At 33.1% G+C, this 25,414-nt stretch overlaps 4 protein-coding genes across 5 annotated transcripts; 2 read left to right on the top strand and 2 right to left on the bottom strand.

The window, feature by feature from the left end:
- Positions 1 to 5,507: 5,507 nt before the first annotated feature.
- Positions 5,508 to 7,572, top strand: LOC126665403 (transcription initiation factor IIA subunit 2-like). 2 transcript variants are annotated; one of them, XM_050358191.2, is made up of 4 exons: positions 5,508 to 5,595; positions 5,713 to 5,853; positions 5,927 to 5,983; positions 7,117 to 7,572. In XM_050358191.2, the coding sequence occupies exons 2-4, from the start codon at positions 5,725 to 5,727 to the stop codon at positions 7,345 to 7,347; spliced, it is 417 nt and encodes a 138-aa protein (XP_050214148.1). In that variant the 5' UTR covers positions 5,508 to 5,595; positions 5,713 to 5,724; the 3' UTR covers positions 7,348 to 7,572. The 2 variants fall into 2 exon arrangements, with proteins under 2 accessions (XP_050214148.1, XP_050214147.1); XM_050358190.1 differs by having other exon boundaries at positions 5,516 to 5,632.
- Positions 7,573 to 15,564: 7,992 nt separating this feature from the next.
- LOC126666298 (protein CutA, chloroplastic) lies at positions 15,565 to 18,401 on the top strand. Its single transcript, XM_050359313.2, has 6 exons — positions 15,565 to 15,819; positions 15,920 to 16,047; positions 16,271 to 16,333; positions 17,669 to 17,700; positions 17,827 to 17,921; positions 18,053 to 18,401. Exons 1-6 carry the CDS (start codon positions 15,635 to 15,637, stop codon positions 18,132 to 18,134), a joined length of 585 nt encoding a protein of 194 aa, XP_050215270.1. The 5' UTR covers positions 15,565 to 15,634; the 3' UTR covers positions 18,135 to 18,401.
- Positions 18,402 to 19,070: 669 nt separating this feature from the next.
- Positions 19,071 to 21,247, bottom strand: LOC126659528 (14-3-3-like protein B). The gene is made up of 4 exons (XM_050352824.2): positions 20,640 to 21,247; positions 20,397 to 20,519; positions 19,492 to 19,608; positions 19,071 to 19,278 (listed from the first exon to the last, which is right to left on the bottom strand). The coding sequence occupies exons 1-4, from the start codon at positions 21,144 to 21,146 to the stop codon at positions 19,258 to 19,260; spliced, it is 768 nt and encodes a 255-aa protein (XP_050208781.1). The 5' UTR covers positions 21,147 to 21,247; the 3' UTR covers positions 19,071 to 19,257.
- Positions 21,248 to 22,696: 1,449 nt separating this feature from the next.
- Positions 22,697 to 25,414, bottom strand: LOC126659535 (uncharacterized). The gene is made up of 5 exons (XM_050352834.2): positions 25,097 to 25,414; positions 24,927 to 25,004; positions 24,753 to 24,828; positions 23,220 to 23,293; positions 22,697 to 23,119 (listed from the first exon to the last, which is right to left on the bottom strand). The coding sequence occupies exons 1-5, from the start codon at positions 25,193 to 25,195 to the stop codon at positions 23,048 to 23,050; spliced, it is 399 nt and encodes a 132-aa protein (XP_050208791.1). The 5' UTR covers positions 25,196 to 25,414; the 3' UTR covers positions 22,697 to 23,047.

Here is a 25,414-nt window from a genome sequence, read left to right as displayed (position 1 = left end):
AACATTGATATGAACATACTAGAAATGAGGCATTGCGGTTTAGCTTTTGGAATTCGGCAACTTATAGAGATAGGGAGCAGATGGATTAGTGGGTAGGCAGTGTAAGATGGAAGAATATTTCTACAAATAATAGCGTTTATTTATAGTTAATTGTGTCATAGTTAGACAAACGGAATGATCAAACGAGCAAAGGGTTGTTCTGGTATTTAAATTTATGTATTACAATCAATTAAGGATGATGTTTTTTTTTTTATTTTTAGAACAGTTAATTATTAAATTGTATAAAACAAATAAGTCCAACAATAAAAATAATTTAATCTTATCTTTAATTGAATTAAATATAAAAATTATTATCCTTATTGATTAATGATTAAGTGTAAGTATTAAACTATGAACCTTTGTTTATTATCAAACTAATTAAAAATGACACTACAACCAATCTGGAGGTTTCTCATATATATATATATGTTTAAAAAATAGTGAATGGTCAATTTAAATTTATGTTCCATAGTCAAATAAATATTATCAATTAGATTTCGAACTTGTGTTTTCAGGATCAATAAGTTATTTTAAACAGTATTTAAAAAATGAACTAGTGGCCAAACTGATTAGGACACAGGTTTTCAGTTCAATCGTTTCAACGCCTGAATCAATCAGTTCAATGAATTTTTTAAAAAATTAAAAAAATAATGGAATTAGCGACATATTTTAGGTATTTAGTGACGGATTTTCCCTCGTTAATTCTCGTTGTTGGTTCAACCACTGGTTCACCGGTCAACGACAAGTTTAATTAACAGTTAAATTTGGTTCTTTTGGTTCGATCTGGTCCAATTTGGTTCAACCAAAATTTCAGTTTTTTACATTTTTTGAACTGGACCACTGGCCGATTTTCAGTTTAACTAGTTCGACCGCTAGTCCGGTCTGGTTTTTAAAACACTGATTTCAAATCATTTTTAATTTTATCGGTCAATTAGATCCTCAAACTTTCTAAATTTAAGTAAGTATTCCTAAAATTTATACATCAAACGCAGATTTATCTTATCGTGAGACACAAATTTAAAATTCTAACTGAGTAAAATGATCAAACTGATTACGAAAACACAAGCTCGGGATCTAATTAACTTAAAAGGGTTAAAATGTATTTATTTGATCTCAAAATACAAATTTAAAGGCCCCGTTGTCCTTTTATTTAAAAAAATAAAATAATATTACATCTCTTAAACTATATTTGGTTTATAGAATGAAATAATAAGAAATGAAACAGATATTTCATAAGAAATGATATGACTATTATTTTATTTTTAAGAAGAATATTTATTTTATAAAATTATAAAATAGCAATTCTATAAAATTAGTACTATTTTATGAACTAAAATAAAAAAATAATTATTTTATATTATAAAATAACTATTTTATTTCGTATATATATTATGAAGTAAACATAACCATGGAGAAAATCAAATAAAATAAACAGAAAATCCCTCATTTGCATCATGTTTTGTATCATTATATGTCCTATGTTTTGCATATGTTATGTTCACAGAAAGTTGTCCTTATCACTTTTAGAGTATTATTATCAAACAGTTCCTGTTTTCTGGTCTCGCCCTCCTTCGGGTTGGATTAAGATCAATACGGACGGTGCTTTTAATCAATCGACTGGGATAGCTAAGGCGGGAGGATTGGCCCGGGATGAGCATGGTAATTGGTTGGGAAGCTTTGCAATGTGCATAGGGATGGACTCTGTTATTGGAGCTGAATTTAGAGGGGTATACCATAGATTTCTTTTAGGATGGAATTTGGGGGCTAAAAAGGTCCTGATGGAGGTGGATAATAACCTTGTTGTGGAAAAGATCAACCACAAAACAGATGCGGGTAGCTACTCTAATCTTCTGGCTGCTATCTGGGGTCTTCTGAGCAGAGATTGGGAAGTTAGAATCACGCATGTGTATAGAGAAGCTAATAATGCTGCTGATCATTTAGCCTCTCTTATGAATGATGAAGTGATTGGGATAAACTGGCATACTACGCCTCCGCCAAGCCTCGGTCAATGGCTGATACATGATATCCAAGGCATTTACTAATATAGAAATGTTTTGTGTTAGGTGTTCTTAGGCTTTTGCCTCTTATTTTGTACCAAAAAAAAAGAGTATTGCTTTTGTTATAAAGAATAGTCAATTTAAGCCCCCAAAAAAATGGTGGTTGTGGTAAATCTGACCAAGTCTTTTAAAAATTATCATAATATCTCAATTGAGTAAAATTTATTTTTAGTGAATTTTTGTTTATTATTTAATTTTAAAATATTCAATTTTATAGTTAATCCAATTGTTATGTTATAACTCACAATTATCTATAAAAATTGCAATATACTCATCTTTCTCTGGTCTAATTTAACTGTTAATCTATAATTATCTAAAATTATTATAATTTTATAAGATTAAAATATTATACTAATTTCTAACAAAATTGATCATATTCACTATAATACTTAAAAATGTGATATTTTGACATAATTTAACCTACAACAAAAGGAGAAGTGATGGAAATTGTTTACCCATAAACTGGATTGTTATTTAAAAAAGGAAGGGAGAGTAATTTACATATGAGAAGTGAGAACCGACAATTTTAAGCCATGTTTCAATTGGATATATAGTGAATGACTTGTATTATTATATTGCAACTACTTAATTTTTTGTCTTTTGAAATCAATTAATTCTTCTATTTAGCATTGGAAAGAGTATCTAAATTATATTTCTGAAATTATTGTATTAAAATGCAGGTGGTAAATAATGCTTATTGCTTACAGAAATCAGATCTTTGATCCCACATAATTTTTCAGCCATTCTTTTGTCTAAAAATATCATCTTGGTGAATAGATGCAGAACCAAACATGAGTTTGTTTTTTTAACCCAAAAACGTTGTTGGTTTCTAAAGATTTGGCCTAATCCCTAAAAACAGACCTTTTAATCTCTTTTCAATTTTATCCTGACGTTGAAAATTTGTCAATTTTATTCTATTTTGTATTTTTTTTTTCAATTATACTCTTAAATATTAAATTGACATTTTTTATTTAAAAGAAATTTTAAAAATTCTTTCAAAAAAGGTCAATTTAATACAAAAATAGTTTATTTGAAAAACTTTTTTAAACATTTTCAAATAAAAAAAGACCAATTTAATGTTTAAGGGTACAATTGAAATGAGAAATGCGAAAAATAGGGTAAAATTGACCAGCTTTCAACATCAGGGTAGGATTAATAAAGAACTAAAAGATCGAGGTGTTTTTTAAAAATTAAATCTAAAGATTTTGTATATGTTATGGATAAAACCTAGATAATTTTTTTGATGATATAAAATATGGATATTAATTCTTATAATGTTCAAATATTACTTTATTGCAGTTTGATGATTAAATCTTGATTTGTTTTATTTTTAATTATTGTTACATGTGAATTTTAAAAAAACATTGGCTGCATTTTTTGTGTGTGAGCGTACCAGAGGTAATACCTCAATTTAGAAATTTTTAATATAAATTTAAGCGATTGTGGTTATCTTAAAGGACCTTAAAATGTTTGAATTCTTAAACAAATTACAGACATTGTTTAAACTTAAAAGATTACTTTTTAATAGATTTCATCTTAAAATCAATTGGTGTTAAGTGGAGGTGCCTAATCAATATTTAGACACATGTCCATCACACACTATCAATGTGGGATTCCCACTTCAACACTCCCTCTCACGCGTAGCGTGTCCGGGCCGAGCAACCAATTCCCTCTTACGCATCTCACGCGGACCGGGCCAAATTCAAATTGTGTGAATGGGCAAGACTTTGATACCATGTTAAATTCCATCTTAAAACCAATAGATTAAGAACGGTTTAAAAGAGAAAACCCAGAAATTATATGATCCAAATCAGCCTATAAACGAACAACAACCCAAAACTAATGATTATACAACCCTAGTATAGATAAAACATGAATTAAACTTTAAAAGAATGGTGAAAATACTTACTAATGATCACAATAGGCTTAGGAATGATAGAGAATGATTAAAAGAAGTGCTATTGCCGTTTAGGATTTTAGAGAAAGTGTAAAATCAGATTAGGCCGAATTAGGTGAGTTTAAATAGAAATCAGCGAACTGAACAGTGCACACGTCGCGCCGGCAACACCTCCATCGCGCCCGTGATACATGAATCACGCCCGCGATTCAGGAATGTAACGCCCGCGATATGCTACTGCCTCCGATGAAAAATTGAGATTTTGAAATTGAAATCGAAATCGTTCCAAACTCCGAGACTACTCCCAAAACATCTTAAAACACATATTAAAAGGTTTAGAACCTTCGAATCACGATTCTAAGTGGTCGAACCACTCAAACGAACCCAAAGTACCGGTTAGGATTTATGGAACTAGTCCGCAAAATATGGGGTGTTACACATCTCCACCGCTTCCGTGCGCCGAGACTCTTCCGCAACTATTCTTTCACGATTTCTTCGTGTTCTTATGCCAAATACGCTCCAATAAGCTTCAATGTCCTGAAAAGTTCAAGCACATAATAAGGCACCCAAACACCTCAAAATGCAAAGATAAAATACATGAAAACATATTGAAACGACTCGAGTAAATAGGAGTATTTTACTCCTATCACTTATGTCAATGGTTTAGGAGTAGCCAATTGCCAATCGTTTTCCAATAAGTTATCTATCAAAAATTGGCATTGGCAACTTAATACTAATAAAAATTAAGGTCTCAACAAATATTATCAGTAATATAGTAGTCATTATTTATCTATCGAGAGATTAATGGCGTTAATGTGGGCCTAGTTTGGATGCCTAAAACATCTCTAAGTGTATCAAGAGGTTGTGGGTTCGAACCACGCCTCGGTAACTAACAAACTAACAATTGAGACTCTAAAAAATCGATTATTATCTTTGACGGAAAAAAAAAGATTAATGGCAACAAAATTCGTCAGTAAGCCCGCTATAGATATTGAATCATTACCAATAAAAATTTCATAAGTATTACATTATAAAATTAATTAATATTATCTCAGTGCATTTAAGTTTGAATTACTATTGTTTATAAATTTTATATAAAAAAATTTCTTTGGATTATATATTAGTTTTTTTTAACTAAACTCTCTTTATAAAAAAAAAGATTTTAGATATTAATATTAAAAGTCAAAGAAAACATAATAATTATTAAAATTAAATAAAAAATAATAATTCAAGTTTAAATTCTCCAAGTAATAGTAGTTAATTATAAAGTATATTTAGCACTAATATTTCATTTTTGAGTAATAATATCCCAGATTCAGCTGTAAATTAAACATAGACAATTTATCAATAATATTAAGAAAATGAATTGACTAAACGTTTTTGAAAAATACCTCAAACTGGGCCTGTATGATCATCATAAAGAGCGAAGCAAACCCACTGTAAGAGGGACAAAAAGGTAAATGCAATCGCGACTATATATACCCCGATGCTCAAAATCTAGGGTATAAAAGGCCCCCAATTGTCTCCGCCAAAAAAAATTATCAATTCGAAACAATCAAACGTTCAACCAGAAGAAAACAACATTAATAATCACAACAATTAGTACAATCAATTTTTCCTTCTTAATTCGTTTTTACTTGTAATTTTTATCCAATCTTGTCGTTTATTTCTCTCAGGATATGTGTTCTTTGGGTTATAATTTGTTGTATTTGTTGACAGATCTTTTATGAGATGCAGACGCTTGAGATTTATAGACGATCAACGATCGGGATGTGTTTGATTGAGACTCTCGATGCGATGGTTCAAAGTGGTACTCTTAGCCCTGACCTTGCCATCCAGACTCTTGTCCAGTTTGATAAGGTATATTTACATATCAGTTTTTTTTTTTTTTTTTTTTTTTGTTTCTGATTTTTGTTTTTGTTTTCTTGCTTAGTCTATGATTGGAGCTTTGGAATCGCAACCGCAAGTTAAGAGCAAACTTTCCGTTAAGGTATTTTAAAGAAAATTACTGAATAGTAGTTAGTTCATGATCTAATCTAAATCACAAGGATGCATGAATTTCTTGAAAACGGTTAACTGAATAGTTTCATGGTTACTCTTGGCAATTTGATGCGAGTATTGATACAGTTGCTTAAATTAAGTTTAATTTCAAATTTAAGTGCAAGAACTACTCTTACATATGGCTGTTTAACTAGGATTGCATCAAGGTAGTAGGTGTTTATTTAATTGTGTTGTACCTTAGGTGAATGCTCCCAGTTTTCAATATATAATTTTTATGCACGTTAGGTATTTTTGGACGCTTGAATATGCACATTAGGTTCCTAGCCTGCTAGGCGCTGATCATATCATGCGGCATGTGCATAGTATCTGAAGTAATCCACCGAATCCACTCTCTAATATTATATGAATTGCTATACTATTTACCAGCCATGCTGTTCTTAAGAATCTGTTGGTATACTACCTATTGATCAACATTCTGGAGTTTAGATTGTAAGACCTTTACTAATTCACAAATTGACCAATTCACTTCTTGCTTCCTTTATGTTGTTCTCAGTGTGAGTTTGATCCTTTCAACTAATTGCACCTAGTTGCCAAAACCCTGTAATCCAGTACTGGTTTTCTAGCACCCTAAGTTTTGTTCTTTTTCTTACTGTTCAAACTGCTTGACCTGAGTATGGAGCCACAAGTATGTATACTCATTGGTCATTCTTTTTTATGCCCACTTTTGCTCATGATCGAGCATCCCATTGAATATGGACCTCTTTTGTCACCTTGTATGAGCACCAAAATTGAGTAATTATAATACACTTTTGTGGAGAGCAGCTATGAGAAATTAAAATAGAAGATTACTTACTATATTCCATTAGGAGATTTTAATATTTGGAAAGGCCTCACTTGCATTGCATGATGATTTAAATATATCAATCCTGATTCCACTTTTACATTGATCAATATACTAAGATTTTGTTTATCCTGCATTTCGCTAAGTTAGAGATTGATTGTTCTGTTCAACAGATGTTTAAAATGATAGAAAAATTAACTAAGAAAACATATAGGCCTGAATTATTATGTGTATCTTTAGCTAAGAGAAGCTCATGCATTTTTATATTCTATGTGGCACAGGGACATTTGCACACATTCAGATTGGTTGGCGGAGTGTGGACTTTCATTCTACAGGATGCTCTGTTGAAGAATGGGGATTCTCAAGAGAATGCTGGTAGGGTTAAAATAGTGGCCATCGACTCGGAGTTGCAATTTTTCTCCACTGTGCGACTCGGATCTGCTCCTCGCAACTCCTCCTCAACTCCAAAAAAAATAATTGGAAAAAAAATAAATAAAAAATCAAAAAGGTAGCAGGAGTTGTTGCCGGAGTGGAGGTTGAAGAAAATAGGTTTTTGGTAAAAGTTCAAAAAATACTTAGGTTTTAATTTTAAAATTAAAATGATTTTTAAACTTTAAAATTTATGAGAATATAATTAAAACTTAGAAAATATCAAGTATCAATTTATAAAATAAAATAAAATATTAGGGACTATTATATACATTTCTTATGTAAAAATGGAAAATGTGTTACACTCTCTGGATTTTTTTTTTTTTGCCAAAGGAAACTTTCATTGAAGAAATTATCGACTACATGAGTCTCGGTTCTAACCACAAAAATTGGGCTAGAGGATTGTTACAAAAAAGATTATCTCTTAGGGCCTTTTTGGCTACAATATGTGCCACCCAATTACATGATCTTCTCACAAAATTAAAGGAGTGAGCTGCTATATTTCTACATAAAACTCGACAATCTTGAAGGATAACGTCACAGCTCATATCGAAGTTCGTACAGTCCTTCATAGCATCAATAATGCCCTTGGCATCTCCTTCAAAAATTGGCTCTCTCAATTGGAGTCTAGCTGCCAAAGTAATAGCCTCTCTAAGGGCGAGGGCTTCAACAACAGCCGGCGAAGATACGTGCAGGAAACGGCGAGCAATCGAAGAAACAACCCGGCCAAGGTGATTTCTCACTACACAAGCTCCAACTCCCACCTTAGAATCTGCATGGTAAGCTCCATCGAAGTTAACTTTATAAGCATGCTCATGCGGCGGTAGCCATTGTTGAATTGTTGCGTCCTCTACGAAAACTGGAACACTCCTTCCCTGCTGCAAACAAGTGTTTTTCCATTCAAAATGAAGTTCGCCTGCTGTTCGGAGAATTGAATCTGGGCTGTTAACTTCATCCCTGAAAATTAGAGCATTCCTAGCAAGCCAAAGAGCCCAGACAAACCAAATAGCTAGGCATAATAGATTATCTCTATCCCCATTATTAGCTAATCTGAGAGTTAAAAAAGACCAAAATTCCTTCATAGAAGAAAAGGATGTATCCTCAACTCGAAGATTGAATGAAGAGCCTAACCATACAACTTCAGCGAACGGACAATAAAGGAACAAATGAACCAGCGACTCAGCCTTATTGCAGCGAGGACACAAATGAGATCGATCAGGGAGGCGACGGTGCAAGTTACTATTAGAAGCTAAGCCATCACTAAGTACCTTCCAGAAAAAACACTTGACATTTGAAGGTAAATTAAGCTTCCAAAATAATCTCCAATCATTGGCACCAAAACTGGAGTGCGATTGAGCAAGAGCCGAAGTCTGAGTAGGCAGAGAGGATTTAGAGATGTGATAGGCAGACCGAACCGTGAAGTTTCCAGCTTTGTTGAAGTGCCACACTAATTTGTCTTTTGCTCCAGTAGCACTAATAGGGAGACTCAAAATGGTATCCGCTTCTGAAGGAGAGAAAGTACTCTTAACGAGCTCAGCATTCCAATTACCTCGACGTCTATCTAGTAGATCCGAGACCAAGTTGACATGATTTGGAACAGCCCCTGACCTGCTAACTAAAAAAGGATGGGTGGTGGGCAGCCAAGGATCTCTACGGATGTCAATTTCATTACCTGATTTCACCTGCCATCGTACACCCAATTTCAGGACATCCCGACCTCGAAGTAAGCTTTTCCAAGCCCAAGAGCTATTGTAGTGAGATTTAGCTTCCATAAATGAGTCATAAGGGAAATACTTTCCTTTGAAAACTCTAGAAATTAGGGACTCTGTGTTCGTTAGAAATCGCCAGCCTTGTTTTGCCAATAGAGCGAGGTTGAAATGCTCCAAATCTCTGAAGCCTAAACCACCCGCTTCCTTAGAATTGCACATCCGATTCCAAGACACCCAATGCATACGCCTTTCTCCATTCTTTTGACCCCACCAAAAGTTTGAGATAATGGTGTTTATCTCCTTACATAGTCTCTTTGGAAGTAAAAAGCATGACATAGAAAAAACGGGTACCGCAGTGGCTACGCTCTTGATCAACACTTCACGACCTCCGAAAGAAAGGAAGCTTTCCTTCCAGCCCGCAACCTTTTGTCTAACCTTAGAGCAAATCTCTCTGAAAGTAGCATTTTTGGACTTATTAACAATTGATGGCAGCCCTAAGTATTTGTCTTGACCCCCCATGTTTTGAACTCTCAACCGATTAGCCAAAATGTTCCTAAGCTCAGCAGGTGTATTGCGGCTGAAGAAAACTGACGATTTGACTCTGTTCACCATTTGACCCGAAGCCTCACAGTAAAGATCAAGAATAAACTGGATACTATCAGCTTGTTCACAAGACGCTTTGAAGAACAACAAGGAATCGTCCGCAAAGAGTAGGTGCGACACTCCTGGACTTCTACGAGAAATTTGAACCCCAGAAATGCGACCATTAAGCTCTGCTTGAACCAAAAGAGAGGAAAAGCACTCAGCACAAATCAAGAAAAGGTAGGGTGAAAGAGGATCTCCCTGTCTGAGGCCCCTAGACGGAGTAATGAACCCATGTGATGCGCCATTAAAATTCAGGGAATAAGTAACTGAAGTAATACAACTCATGATCCACCGAATCCAAGTATAATGGAAACCCATCTTTCTCATAGCTCTTTTAACAAAATCCCACTCAATCCGCTCGTAGGCTTTACTCATATCAAGTTTTAAGGCTAACTCGTAATTCGTCCTTCCCTTTCTAGTCTTCAAATGGTGAGTCAATTCATGTGCCAAGAGAATGTTGTCTGCGATGTTCCTCCCTTTAGTGAAAGCGCTCTGATGCTCGCTTATAATCACTGGAATAAAAGGCTGAAGTCTGGTAGTAAGCAACCGAGATATAATCTTGTAGAAAACCGGACAGAGACTAATGGGTCTGAGGTCTGACATAGAGCTTGGAGTTTTAACTTTAGGGATAAGTGTGATAGTCGTATGGTTGAGGCTCGTAGGTAACCTACCACCATCAAAAAAAGCTTTAACTGCCTCACAAATGTCTGGCTTGATCAAGTCCCAATTGGTCTGAAAGAATAATCCAGTCATGCCGTCCTGCCCTGGCGCTTTATTCGGACTAATAGCGAAGACCGCTTTTCGGATTTCCTCATCTGAGAAAGGTCTAGTCAATCTTTGATTCATACTAGGAGTAACTCTGCTTTGAATACCAGCTGTTGCTTCTAAGATTCTAGATGGATTGGAGGAAGTGTAAATGTCTCTAAAATGTGTTAAAGCGATATCCACCAACTGATTCTGCTCCCGACAAATGTCTCCGTTTTTGTTATGCAGTTGAGATATGTTGTTTCTCCTCCTTCTTTGCATGACTTTGGCATGGAAAAATGACGTATTCCTATCACCCCATTTCAACCAATTTACTCTCGCTTTCTGATGCCAGAATTGTTCCTCTCTGTTGACTTCTTCGGTTAAATTCGATTCCAGATTTTTGATTCTGGTTGCATTTTCGTCAAAACCCTGCCTGTGTAGTGCTTCAATCTCAAATGACAGATCTTTAATATTTCTGCTAGCATTTTGCTTTTTACCCTTTGCCCAATCGAACAACCTCAGACGGCTATTTTTAATCTTTTGTTGCACTTTAACAAGACTATTTGTGCCTGCATAAATATCTTCTGCTTCTGACCCAGTAGCAGTACTGTTTCCCCACACTTCAGCAATAATTCCTTGAGCTTCTTGATTCTTAATCCACCTTTGGTCATAGTAAAAACGCCCTCTCCCTTTAGGAGCACTTGGGTTCGAATCTAAGAGTAGCGGTCTGTGATCAGAACCCAATTCACTTAGGTGAGTAACCATCCCAGATTGGTAACGATTTAGCCAATCACACGAAGTAAGGACTCTATCCAATCTCATTTGGATATTTTGTAAGCCTGAGCGCCTATTGTTCCAAGAGAAAGGATGACCCGTAGAACCAATATCTTTAAGATTAGCATCGAAAATAAACCTGTCAAACTCTTCCCTTCTACTAACATTGACTACATTACCACCCACTTTCTCATGGTTATCCCTAATGCAATTGAAATCTCCTCCTAATACAACACAGCCAACCAAGTTTCTAACATAATGCACCAGGAAAGCAAATTGAGAGACACGCACCAAGTAGTCATTATTCAAATATATACCAATGAAATGCCAAACTACATTGTCATCGCCATTAACAAAGCTACAATGAAAATAAAAACCATCTTTTTGTATAACATTAACCACATAATTGCTATTCCAAGCTAAAGCAAGGCCTCCAGAAGTACCTGTAGGCTCAATAAAATCACAATTTCTAAAACCGCACTTTCTCAAAAACTTCTGCACAATTGGAGCTTTGTTCTTCGTCTCCGCCAAAAACAACAAATCAGGGGAATGGGATTTAACTATCCCTTTCAAGTTGTGGAATGTTAGGGAATTCCGCACTCCCTGGCAATTCCACATAAGAGTCTTCATAAATCGGTTTGAAGTCTAATAATATTTTTTGCTTTCAAAGCAAGCTCATAAAAGGAGTTGAGTTAATCGGCCATAGAAAAAATCGAAGGTTATGAAAAGGGGGACTGATGGTGTAATGAATATGCAGCAAGAAGAGAAGATAAATCTAGAGGAATGGTAAATCAATCTTAAGAACAGGGGTTAAAAGAATAACAGGATTGGAAAGGAGATTAGGGTTTAAAATCTGAGAAAGAAAAATGAGGAAAGGGATAAACCCAGAGGAGAGGGATGAACCCTAGAAAATATGGTGTTACACTCTCTGGATGAAAGTGGGGAGGAGGGCATATGAAACGATTTTAACAAGTTCAAGGTATAGGTGATACGGGTTTGCCAATTTTAATTTTTTTGATATTTCGGCATAAAGATGAGGGGGTAAACAGATCCTTTTATCAATTTGAATGTCAATAACATTTAATTTTAAATATTAAAGGTTCGTGAAAATTAATCTAATACTACAGTATTAATATTTTAAAATTTTATTTATTTGTTTCAACAAAAATGAATAAAATTAAACATATTGACATTATTCTTTTCTTTTTTATTAGTACATTATATTTAAATTTAATTTTAATATATTAAATATGCAAACTGACAATATATAGAAATTTAATAAGATGAGAAAAATAAAAACAGGACCCATCTTGTGAAAAGTAAAGAAAAATAAATAGCGTGTAAATGACCAAAAGGAGAATTTATAAAACAGTCACCGTTAGATTAGTTTTAAATAAGTCTGATTCAGTTAGGATTTTTGGATTTATTTGGGTGAGTTTGTATTAAAAAAATTATTAAACTTTTTATATTTAAAATTCAATTAACCTGAAAAAATAACTTTTTAATAGTGTTAAATTGAATTAAATGATTGGTTTGATTTTTACATGCCACTCCAGTTTACCACAATCCCATTTGATTTTTAATGGCTAAACCTATTTTGAGATCCTAATTATACGGTTTTGATTCATCAGATTTCTCAATTTCTATTTGACTTCTTTAGGTTCTTAATTATTATTTTTGTTTATCAGGTTTTTCAACTTTTATTCGGTTTCCTCAAGTCCTTAAAGTTTTATTTTTTGGTTCATTGTGTGTTTTAATTTTTGTGTTTGGTTCATTAAGTACTTAAACGGACTGAAAAATAAAAGTTTAAAAATCTGAGAAAATTAAATAAAAATTGAAAAACTTAATGAACCAAAATAATATAATTTGTGGAATCTAAAATGGATTTAGCTATTTTTAATTTCATATAAATTAGTATGACATCCTCGCGATGCTTTTAAAAAATACCTTCGTTATTTATAATATTACAGATATTTTACACAAACTAACACTATGTAGTACTAATAATTATAAAGATTACAGTTTACATAATTTTAAGTATAAAAGTTCACAAAATAGTTTAGCAAAAAAACTATTGAAGCATAAAAAGTTAGTCTTATTTAATATTTTTTGCAGCATGAGTTTATTCTGATGATAAATTGTCAAATTTATCATCAGATTTGACAATTGAAATGATAAAATGCAAAATAGGGTAAAATTGACAAATTTTCAATGTCAGTGTAGGATCGTAAAGGGGTTATAAGGTCAGACTTTTTTTAAGGTATTAGGCCCAATATTAATATATCTTACATAATATGAAATTCAAAAGTTCATGATAACATACCGCAAGTAACATTGTAAAAAAAAATTAGCACATAAAAATTAGTTTGTTTTAGCCTTTTTTTTATGCATGAGTTGAAGTTGAAGACGAACTTTTATTAGTAAGTTGTAGTATTCTCCGAACTCTAGGTGAGGATAGTGGAAATCCACTACCATGAATAAGAAGTCAGATGATAGTACAACAGAGGTTGGACATTTTTTTTATATAACCATTGCTGTATCGAATTAAACCACATGCAAATATAAAGCCCGTACTACATAAATTTATTTAAAAATTAATAAAGTCCGCTAAGCTCGATCCAATCCCGATCTATGAACAGGTCTTTGCCTAACTAGGTTGGATTAGGTTTGGATTGTAATAGTGGCTCCCTCATTCGGTCGTTTGATTTTTAATATAAAATAATACCTAAAAATAATTCTTTTTATGAAATTTGATAGAGCTGTGTATATGGATCACCTGGTTCATGCCTATACAAACCCGACCTATAATTAGGTCTAAATGCAGTCGAACTATTGAACATTGCTCTTATATCTTCCTAGGACAAAAATATATAAAAGAAATCTATTCTCTCTTTTTTTCTCTCAAATAGGAGATTTTAGCTGTCAAGAGTTTTTTTTTGGCTGCCGTCAATGATCTATTTTTGCCGTGCTATTTTTTTTATTGTTTTAAAATAAATAACCGATTTCTTTTCATCTTTTTTGTTTTTGTTGGTAAATATATCGACGAAACGCATCAATTTCAATATATATATATATATATATATATATATATATATATATATATAAATATCAAGAATTGGAGATAGATTAAGACCATTTAAGAATGAAGATGAAATCGTTTATAGGTTATATTAATTTTTACATATCTTTATTATAGCGGTTGTCTTTTTTTATAAAAGTTTAATTAATGCCATTTCTTTATAAAAAGCTTGTTTGTTTTTTTTTTTTATAAAAGATTGGTGAGTTTTCTATTACACGAAGAAGAATTGGATTTTATTGTGATAGAGCAATTATGTAATTTTTATTTTTATTTTATAAGGCGAACTCCGGATCAAAATTTTACATCTTACTTCATGCTAGAAACAGTTAAACTGTTTTACACTTATAACTACTTGATATTAATGGAAGATTATTGGGACGATGATAAAAGTATCTAAAATTTTAAAAATATTTACAAAAGTACCTGTAAATTTTTTTTAATTACAAAAATATGACTGATTTAAAATTAATTACAAAACTACCAAAAAATGAAAATTATTTACAAAAGTACGGTGTGTATAATGTCAGTATAATTATGGTATAATTTCGGAATATTAAAACTATAAAAATCAGATAACTTAAAAATAGTATTTGGTTTATTATTGGTATAATTTCAGTATATTTTTGGTATATCGATTATAAAATTTTTGGCTTTATATTTTCTAGTTGGTAACATGTATAAATTTTTTTATATGTATTTTTCAGTATAATTGGTAATTAACTAGAGAATTTGTATGTTGTTGGTATAATTTTAGTATATTAAGTTTAATTTTTAGTATACGATGTGATGTAATGTTGGTGTAATAATAAAATTTTCAGTATATTTTGATGTGTATACTCTTGGTATACTGTTGGTATAATTTTGGTATATTATTAATTTAATTTTTAGGATACGGTTTGATGTAATTTTGGTAAATTTTTATTTAATAATAAAATTTCAGTATGTATAATGTTGGTATAATGTTGATATAATGTTAATTTCTTAGTATACTGACATTATACTGACAGTATACACCGTATGTTTGATATTTTTTTAATTTTTGATACTTTTGTAAATATTTTTAAGATTTTTATAAATGAAAAAAGTCAACATGTAGTTTTATAATTATTTTCATTTTTTTTTGTAAATGGTGTAATTTTCTCAAGATTATTTGATCGTCAAAAACAAAATTGAAGATTGCTCTTCATGATCTAACTCATATGTCACAAGCTACAATAGCCCAAATATAAAGTAGAGGGCCTATGAAAGGAAGACGAGAAACCCATAAGGCCCAAATTAGTGTGATGGGTCCAAATCATAAAGCCGTCTTGAATTCATTTTGCCTTGTTAATTGATGTGAGATCATCGCAACTTAAAACGATACAATCAAAATGAAGTAGATTGTTTGGCTATGTAGTAGTATATAATAAACACAAAATGGCTTCAGCGCTTTGTTCATCAAGAGCTATATCAACTCTCTATTCATCGACGATACGGCGACGTTTACCTCTAGTCGGTGCGTTTTGCGTGTTGAGCCTGGGCATTTCTAATCTCTGTCCCACTCTCTCTTCTTCTCTCAAACCGGGTTTTGCTCAATCTCTCCCCTTTGTTCCTCTACTAAGGTGAAATTAGACCCGTTTCAATTCCACTCAGCTTTATTAGGTTATTGTTAGTAACTTGGGATTAATCTATTTTAAATTTTTGTTGTGGCCGTTGGTTTAGATCAAAATTCAGTATCACCCAATCACAAGCTAGCGGTAGTATCAGAATGGAAGGAGGAAGTGATAGTAGCAGCAGCAACACTGTACCCAGTATTGTTGTTTATGTTACGGTGCCTAATAGAGATGCTGGTTAGTTTGTTTGTTTGTTTAATCACAATTAATAATTTAGTTTGTCTTCAACTGTACTTGAAATTTATGTTTAGTTGAAGGTGTTAATCAATTTAATGAAGTTTGCTTTATCTGTTAAGCTGTGTCATTCTTAGGTTTTATTTCAGTTAGAAACACTCTAGTCTTGTGTGTTCATTTTATTTTAATTTGCAATTATTATTAGAGATTATAATTGTGCCTGCAGGTAAGAAGTTGGCTCAAAGCATTGTCAAAGAAAAGCTAGCAGCTTGTGTGAATATAGTTCCAGGCATCTTCTCTTTCTTTCTATCCACTTCCATTTTTTTAGCTGATGAAGTAATGGTGAAATGAAAAATGGCGAAAACGGCAAGTTTTACAGCCTTTCTGTAAATGGAAATAAAATGCGGAAACTTATCGCTCGAAAAGTTTCGTGCAATTATCATTTTTGCATCCTCTGCAGTGCATTGATAAATACTCGGTTTCTTTCTTCTTAACAATTTAGGGGGGAGAATTTCTGGCTACCTCCCTGATTACCCTGTGGCCAATCTCGATCCTCATTAAACTGTTATAAGAACCATATTAAAACTTTGAATCGGGTTATTTAGCTAGTGGCGTGACTTGTGTTCAAAAGCTCAAATACATTTCCTCATCTTTTTATAGTTTACTATTTTCTTTTAAGAGCAAATCTCCCAGCAGTTTTTCTTGCAAACATAAGTTATCATGTCATGCAGTGACGGACCGTCACTATGACCTGGGGTGGCCATGGCCACCTCAAAAAACTTGAAAAAAATTGTGAACTAGGCCATTTTATGAAGATTTTAGCTTCTGGCTATTTTATTTATTTTTGTTCTTGTTCTTATACAAATATTAAAAAATGACACTTCTATAGATTTTTTACTGATAAAAGATTTATAGTTATATGGATATATTAAATTTATTTTTTTTATTTGTATATTTATTTATGGATCTCAATTTTATTTTTACTGACTTGTTATTAATTTTTTATCTGATTTATATATCAATTTTAATTTTTTCTATATACAATGTTGACCTGGTGTCATAAAATATGATTTTAAACTACATAAAATTTTATGTTATAAAATATGTTAAAATATATACATAATAATTTAGCTGGGCCTTATAGACATAAAATATTGTTGGAAAAACAAATTGTAAGAAAAAATCTAGATCGACAATTTTTTCCACACTAATTAAGACGGAGCACGGAATCGAAACTTAATTTTTAAAGAAATTTGGATCTCCCATCTATTCCGACCAAAATGGACGTATGACACGCCACCGAGTTGGCCCCTCCAAAAATTTATGTCTAGGTCCGTCACTGATGTCATGCATTGTCTGTACATTGGTGAGTTCTCTTAAATTTTTGTTCGTCACATTTATTTTTCAAAATTTCCTACAGTTATAGCTTTGAAAATTTATTCTCAGTTGTATGCTGTTTCATGACTATCATAGATCTATAGCTAGTATTTCCCATTTTTCTATGGCCCGGCTCATCATATATATTCTTGCATATATATGTTATGCTTCAATGCTTTAATTGTAATTTTTTCGAATTTAAACATCCTAATTATTTCGCCGACGCCTAATTTTTTTATGAAAACAGGAGTTGAATCAGTGTATCAGTGGCAAGGAGAGGTATGCACTGATGTCTTTGCTTCCGTTGTTTGCAGTCTAAGCGTTCTTTAGTTTTACACCATCTTCTGTTGATATAAATACTGAAGCATGTAAGCTTATAATTGGTCGCGGCCATATTGATTTCAGATCCAGACAGATTCAGAGGAACTCCTTATAATCAAGACCAGGCAATCTTTGTTGGAAGCACTGACAGAGCATGTTAAGGCAAATCATGAATATGAGTATGTATAAAGATTCGGTACCATTGTATTTTTTTCCTTGCATAATAAGTAATCAAAATACGTGGAAGACTATCATTATTCGTTTTTCTTAATGCTTTACTTATTCCATTTCTCTCCTTCCGCTTGTTCAGTGTTCCAGAAGTAATCTCGCTGCCCATAACCGGTGGCAGCATTCCATACTTAGAATGGCTCAAGAACAGCACAAGGGATTGATTCTCCACTATATATTGTAGAACTTTGAGCAAAAAAATTAGCACTTGAGCAAATCTGTGAGTCTCGTTGCTGGGTTGTATATGCAAATTCTCCTTGCTGGTGCATTTGATCAATGTAAAGTGACATTTTTTGTGGAGACCTAACTAAAAGTATGTCAAGAATTGCTGTTGGCCTTTGTGCTGGCAATTCTGTGAGAATGGATGGTTTGTTATGGTTAAGGTGGTCATTTTCTGATTTAATAAATCCTTAATATTTTTTATTTCTTTATTTAATACTACCTCCTCCCACAAAGATAGGCAACATTGAATTTCACCCAAGTATTAAAAAAAGATAGTTAACTTGGTTAAATTAATTTTTTATAAATAACTTATCATCCTGCCCTTTAATTATCTTTAGATATATTTGATATTCTATTAATTATTTTTTGAAAACAACAGTTCTTTAGCAAATATTAGTTATAGAAAAAATAGATATAAATATTTCTTGGTATTAATTGTAAAGAAAACAATAAAGTATTAAAAAAATTACCATAATCATTTTCTGATACTAAGAATAAGTGTTGCAAAGATAAATTGACTAATTACTTTTTTTGTTAAATCAAGTAATTATTAATTATGATTAAAAAAAATATAATAGTTAAAATTAATGAAAGATAAATGAGAAAATTTAACTTAATTAACCAAAAATAAAAACCTTGTCTATATTTTGAATCGCTTAAAGTAGATATTTTGTCCATCTTTGTGAATAAAATAGTATGAATTATGATCTCTAGAAAACCAAACTGACTCCATATACAGAACTTCCATGAGTTCAGTTAGGCTTCAATACAGTATCTGAGTGGAGCCTGGAACGACATTTCATTTTAAGTGTGATGCTATATGAAGAACATAATATTAAATGTGATAATAAAACATGAAACTTCGATGAAACATTGAATGATTGAATGCTACCCTTTCCAAATAACTTCAAATCAAATAAGCAAGTTCAGTTCAAACACGAAACAATCATGCTACTGGTTGATGCCCAGTTTTTTTAAGTTACACAGACTTCAAAACAAATTGATGGCATTCAAAGTCCTTATCCTCCAAAAGAAGACTAGGACCTGCCAAGCTTATGCTGCCTTCTATGGCTCATCTAACTGGTCCTGCAACAAAATCCAATAACATGTCAATTAAACTTTGAAAACCTAAGGTCCGGAATATATGGAAAGCTTATGTAGCACGTAAACGGAAATGCTTGAAAAGAGAAAGGGCGAAACGAAATATTTTACAAGAATAGCTAAAAATATAAATTTGACGCTATAATTTACGGAAAATGAATCCTTAACTAAAATCTCAAAAAGAGAGACAGGAGGTACCTGAACATCTGAAGTCCAAAGAGTGAGGTTATCGCGAAGGAGTTGCATGATTAAAGTGCTATCCTTGTATGATTCTTCGCCCAAAGTGTCTAGCTCAGCAATGGCTTCCTCAAATGCCTGCACAGGAAGATAGCAACAACATTTCAACAAAGGTTCGAAAATAAGTTCCACAACCTTACAACAACATAAACATCTATGATAAGGCAGAAAAGTACATAATTGCTACAAAAATAGGCACAGCTACACCAGTATACACTTGAATAAGCAAAAGTTATGACTAGCACACACGGACCATTAAAATTATTAATGTCGTTTCTGCATTTTCCTGATTTCACATTAGAAAGTTAAAAGCAGCTACAACTTAACATTACATACAAGGGCTTGAATCAACTCAATATCAAGAGTGGCCGATGAAGACTTTATTACAGTTTTATGTCTCCATTTGCCGAGTTGTGCTAAGCTTGCATTTACAAACATTAAACACAATTCGATTACTAGTATGTAGTGGCAGAATCAGAAAATGAAAGGAATGGGCAAGATTGGAGAAAATCAGCTGGTGATTAGACAAGAGAACGGGATGAGACAATTAAAGGACAAAGACGATGACGGAAAGGTTAGATGACAACTGGTGACTAGCGGCGCGAAGGCCTCGCACCACTCGATTACGTGCCTGCTGGCAGGTTATTTAATATGGATCTTTTCCCCTACTAGCACCACAATTAAGTTTGGATAAGCAGATGTAGGACTGATTTTTTGTAGTCAATCACCCCTAAAACGACCTCTGGTTATTTGATTTCATGAAACTCTGTCAAAACTACACATAAATTTCTAAAGCAAACAAGTCAACGCAAAGAAATAACTATGAAAAGGCCAATTCAAATGAGAGAAAGAAAGAAAGAAATAACCTGTTTAGCCATGCTGCAAGCTTTATCAGACTGATTGAGAATCTCGTAGTAAAACACAGAGAAATTCAGTGCCAACCCTAACCTTATCGGATGCGTAGGTGCAAGATCAGCAACCGCAATATCCTTCACAATCAAACCAGCAGATAAAATTAAACCATGTAATTAAGCAATCCAATAGAAAACATAAATATTGGATCTATATTCAATTTAATAACCACAAAAACAAACACCAAAAAATCATACCTGAGCAGCTTTATAAGACAGCATAGTATCCTCAGCAGCAGTTTTTCTTTCATCGCCAATTTTAAATTCGGCCATATACCTATGATAATCGCCCTTCATCTTCAAATAAAACACTTTAGATTCACCAGCAGAAGCTGACGGTATGAGATTAGAGTCCAACACGTTTAAAATACTGGCGCAGATATCAGATAACTCGTTCTCAACTTTAGATCTGTACTCTTTAACCAGAACTACATGCTCCTCGTTCTTTCTGCTTTCTTCCTTCTGTTCGATAGATGAAACGATGCGCCACGCGGCACGCAGAGAGCCGATGACGTTTTTGTAAGCAACAGAGAGAAGGTTACGTTCCTCCACGGTCAGCTCGCCGGATGGAGTTGAAGCCAGGACGAGCTTTTGCATGAATTGAACCATCTCCTCGTATCGTTCGGCTTGTTCGGCGAGTTTTGCCAGGTAGACATATTGGTCTCTGGTTAAGTTGTCCGGTACGGTGGTTGCTGATGCGGCCATTAGGGGTTTGGTATTAGTCGCCGATGTAAATGGAGACGGACAGTCGCTTTTGTTTTTCTTTGTTTAAAAGTCGGGTCTTGTGGTTTTTGTTGGCTGTTAGGCTTTACCTGTATATGAGTTGGGCGGGTCCACGGCGAGTATCTTCTAACTGGCGAAAAATTATTATTATTGTTTTTTTCGAATATGACGAATAGATTATAATTCATAAAAATGTTATTTAGATTAACAATTTTTTTTCCACATTTAGATTAACAATTATTACTTTATCTTATTTATATACAGCGATCCTCCAATAACTAATATACATGATGAATTAAATATTTATTAATTATTAAAATTATTAATTTATTAAATATTATATAAGACGTAATATTGAAATTGGTTACCTGAAATTTTATTAGTATTAAAATTATTAATTTATTAAATATTAACTATTAGAAAATCTACTATATTTCTATTTTGATATCCAACCTCTACCTAACTTACATAGTTGATTTCAAATATATTAAATTAATAGTGTAGTGCACATTGAGTCCATCATATTTAAAATTATGGATATGGATTAAAGAAAAATAATTCAATGTATATATAGTTAATTGTATAAATACATTCAAAATATTGACAAACTTGATATTTCAATTTTCATAGTTTAAATAAGGTAATAATTTATTTTTCATCAATTTTAATCAATTTAATTAGGTTCTCTTAATCATTATTACTAAACAACCCCCCCCCCCCCCCCCCCCCCCCACACACAAGAAGACCGTGAATTTTATGTGAAGATTAATGGAAAAATATGGAGAAGACTACAAGCATCAGAAGCGGCGGCTGCGACATTATTCCGCAATGATGGTGAGTTTCTTAAGGTGATATATTCAATGGAAACGGCGTGAATGTTGTAAAAATTTGCACATATATATAAACTGATATATATTATAAATATAACAATATTTATCTTGTATATCTGCGTTTAAAAAAGTAAGTTTACTTTGAAGACTCGTAAATTAACCAACATATAAGTCAAAAAATAATTTTTCCTTATATTCAAATCAATTGCTATATAAATTGACCCAATTAATTCGGAAAGGGATAAGTTGATTAGAAAGCATCATTTGGAAAGAAAAAAATAAGGAAGAAAATAGAAAATCCACTCAGAGAGTGAGCTGTATTTGGAAGTTGTGATTTTTTAAAGCTGCATTACATGTATACACCTCAGCCAGAGGATATACTCAAACACCAAGACTTTGAATACCTCTGGAATATTTTTGACAACTTCTCAATAGAGGGCTGTCTGCAAGAATAATAACCTATTTTCGTCCTTATCGTGTATATAAACAAATAATTATAAATGTAATTAAATAAATGATTAGGCAGTAACTGAAAAAGATATCAGAAGCTACACGACTACAAAACTCAGCCGAGAACCAATAAGCTCAGTTCCTCGCATAAACGCTCCTCTTTCTCAATTATAAAAAAAAACTCAGCCGAGAAAAACATGCTTGCCATATTGTTTGGCCCGCCTGCCCAGATATAATAATACCAACCGACCAAAAATAATTGATGCTTTCAATGATTAATCAAAATCAACTAATAAGTAAAGAACACCGATGCTTGTCTAATAAGTTAATAAACTAGAATTCCAACCGCTTAAATATGGGATCTGGTAAAGACCATCTATCGAAACAGTTCGTTTATGATCCTCTGAAGAAACAAAACAACCTTACATCCAATGCTACTCTGCGGTTACTATGTCGTTTTCTAGTGTCTGCTACTATATACATGCTAGACTCTGCATTGCATTCTCCATCTGCCTCTACACACCAAAAGGTAAACGCTACCAAAAGGAGATTAAGCTCATTTAACTGCAGCGACGTTTATAAATAACAGTAACTGTTCGCATTTTACCACATCGACTGTCTGATCCCAAGGCCGTTACAGGTTAGTATCAGGCCCTTGTAACGATTAAGGTACTCCTGCACACCAGTACATGGACATTATAATAAGGGGCACTTGAGAAGAATGAGAAAAGAATAAAAATGATGTAGCTTGATAAGAAATGTGAAAGAATCTTACGATAATATTATAATCGTAGACATAGAGCATCCCTTTATCGTCATATTCTCGTCTTCTGACGGGATCACTCAAAACTGTTTAGAAAGCAAGATTTACTTATTAGGTACTGATGCAAGACAACTGATCACTATTAATTATTATTTGCTAGTTTTTACTAATTGAGCATTAGAAACCAAGCCAAAAGCCACCACAACATAATGATGAACAGTTCCATATGCAATGTGCCAAGAAATCCTAGTAGTCAGTCTAGCAGTGTGAATAAACACAGTACGGATTGCAAAACATATGGAATAAAAATGTAGATTTTTAAGCAACGTGAATGATTTTTGCGGGTATGCAGAGGTATTGATGATTGTAATATGTAAATGAGAGTTACAGCACATATTTGCAGCTTTAGTATGTAAATAGATCTCGTCAAAGTCAAGTGGATTGCAAAAACTCATACAATCCTATGAATTTTTGAACAGGGGAAAAACACTCATATTAGTGATGACATCCCTCTCTATTAAAAATACCTATTCTGATGCACTTACCAAAAGCTTTTGGTATTATCATTAAGTTAAAGGAGCAGTAGGGAATTAAGATGATAGACAATCTTCTCAGGTTCAGATCAACACACTTGATATATAACTCAGCATGTAAATATAATCAACAATTTTTATGCATGCAAAAGTTTTAAGCCATAAATCAGAATGTAAAGCCATAAATTAGGGTAAGCAAAACAATCTACCTAGGAGAGTCATTTACCGCCTGCAAGATTAAGGACAGACCACAGGATACCATGTTCATTACTGTACTATAAACTGGTTCAATTTTTCCCGGGGACAATTTTATATGGAACTACGTGGCAGTATCTTGTGCTTTAATAACCCAACAACAGAAACAGAGGGGAATCAGAATAAAGAGCAATGCATGGGGTAACACCACTTGTTTAACATTACCAGTTGGATTCGACAGTAAAAAATATTTTAAAGAGATGATGATTGGATGGTAATCAACTACCAATATTAGGGACACTCTACCAGATAGATTGAAATCAGGGAACAAGTAAAACTGCCTAAATTCACAAATACAGTTAACTTGAAAGTATGGATTTCTGGAGTCTTAGCAATACAATTACTATTAAAACTTACTTCAAGAGGGAATGCCTAAAATAAATAATTACCAAAACAAGAGCAGCAAATTTTTTTGACACGGAACGTGTGCTGAAGCATGATAAGAAGGTACCAACAAAGTTGTATAACTCAAATGCATATGACTCTCACTATGATTTTCTATTTCTTTCAGCCCCACGTACCATTCCCACAATCTCACTCCCTAGATCCACCCCTCAAAATTGCATTTTTTATGAACAGACTTTTGGATTAAGTTTTATAACTTGAACAGACTCGCTCTAGTTTTTGACACAAAATAACAACAATTACAAGCAAATGAATGAAGGCTAAAACACACACAAAAAATGCACAATGCAAGGATAACAAGACCTACACAATTATTATTTTTAACCCATCCAAACGAAAATCGAATGCTGACCTTGATATGCCTCATTTATTTCTTGAAATCTAGAAGTGGCACTATCCTCACTTTTTTGTTTATCCGGGTGCCATTTCTGCACCAAGTAGCTCAAGCAATTAAACAACAATCATATATTCACCGACATCAAAAAGCAAAACTAAGCAAGAATTATAAAGTAAAAGGAAGAAAAACCAGCGCAAGGCGTATGTAATTGGAGCGAATCGCATCCTCACTGGCATCATAATCCACTTCAAGTATTTTATAATAATCCTAAAATTTCCAAACAAAGAACACATTATAACTATCTCCAGTATGCAAACACAACAAAAAAAAATTGGCGACAGTGCGGTAAACAGTGTCACCTTGGGTTTTGAGATGAGAGAAAGGAAATCGAAATTAAGGTTGGAGTGTTGGTCTTCGTGTTGGTTTTGGTCGAACTGATAATCGTCCCACGTCATCATTTTAATTTATTTATTTTTTTCTATCTTCCGTGGGAATTTGCAGAAGAAACGGAGGTGACAAGTGACGCGGCGGTGAAGGAGGGAAACTAGTTTTTAGTTGGCTGTAAGTGCGCCGTCGGTTGCGGCTGGGTGTGCAATTGGGTGGCGAGTTTGGTCACCTGGTGCACGTTATCTGTGTGCCGCGTAGTGCCTGTGGTCAGGTGTGGCTGAGGCTAATAG

This window comes from Mercurialis annua, linkage group LG1-X (genome assembly GCF_937616625.2).
Source record: "Mercurialis annua linkage group LG1-X, ddMerAnnu1.2, whole genome shotgun sequence".
NCBI classification, from domain to species: domain Eukaryota; kingdom Viridiplantae; phylum Streptophyta; class Magnoliopsida; order Malpighiales; family Euphorbiaceae; genus Mercurialis; species Mercurialis annua.
Note: the sequence above shows the minus strand (reverse complement) of the source record. Positions and strands in the feature narration are given on the sequence as shown.

Bases quoted from the DNA above. Each gene is read 5' to 3' on its own strand.
- LOC126659535 (XM_050352834.2), bottom strand. From the start codon at position 25,195: ATGATGACGTGGGACGATTATCAGTTCGACCAAAACCAACACGAAGAC. The intron at 25,005-25,096 runs GTGACACTGTTT...TGGAAATTTTAG, and splicing joins CTCTCATCTCAAAACCCAAG to GATTATTATAAAATACTTGA. The intron at 23,294-24,752 runs GTCAGCATTCGA...CTTTCTAAACAG, and splicing joins AATAAATGAGGCATATCAAG to TTTTGAGTGATCCCGTCAGA.
- LOC126666298 (XM_050359313.2), top strand. From the start codon at position 15,635: ATGGCTTCAGCGCTTTGTTCATCAAGAGCTATATCAACTCTCTATTCA. The intron at 16,048-16,270 runs GTTAGTTTGTTT...TTGTGCCTGCAG, and splicing joins GGTGCCTAATAGAGATGCTG to GTAAGAAGTTGGCTCAAAGC. The intron at 17,701-17,826 runs GTATGCACTGAT...TATTGATTTCAG, and splicing joins TGTATCAGTGGCAAGGAGAG to ATCCAGACAGATTCAGAGGA.
- LOC126659528 (XM_050352824.2), bottom strand. From the start codon at position 21,146: ATGGCCGCATCAGCAACCACCGTACCGGACAACTTAACCAGAGACCAA. The intron at 19,609-20,396 runs GTTATTTCTTTC...CTTCCTGTGCAG, and splicing joins CTTGCAGCATGGCTAAACAG to GCATTTGAGGAAGCCATTGC. The intron at 19,279-19,491 runs GTACCTCCTGTC...ATTTTGTTGCAG, and splicing joins TTTGGACTTCAGATGTTCAG to GACCAGTTAGATGAGCCATA.
- LOC126665403 (XM_050358191.2), top strand. From the start codon at position 5,725: ATGCAGACGCTTGAGATTTATAGACGATCAACGATCGGGATGTGTTTG. The intron at 5,854-5,926 runs GTATATTTACAT...TTTCTTGCTTAG, and splicing joins CTCTTGTCCAGTTTGATAAG to TCTATGATTGGAGCTTTGGA. The intron at 5,984-7,116 runs GTATTTTAAAGA...TATGTGGCACAG, and splicing joins AGAGCAAACTTTCCGTTAAG to GGACATTTGCACACATTCAG.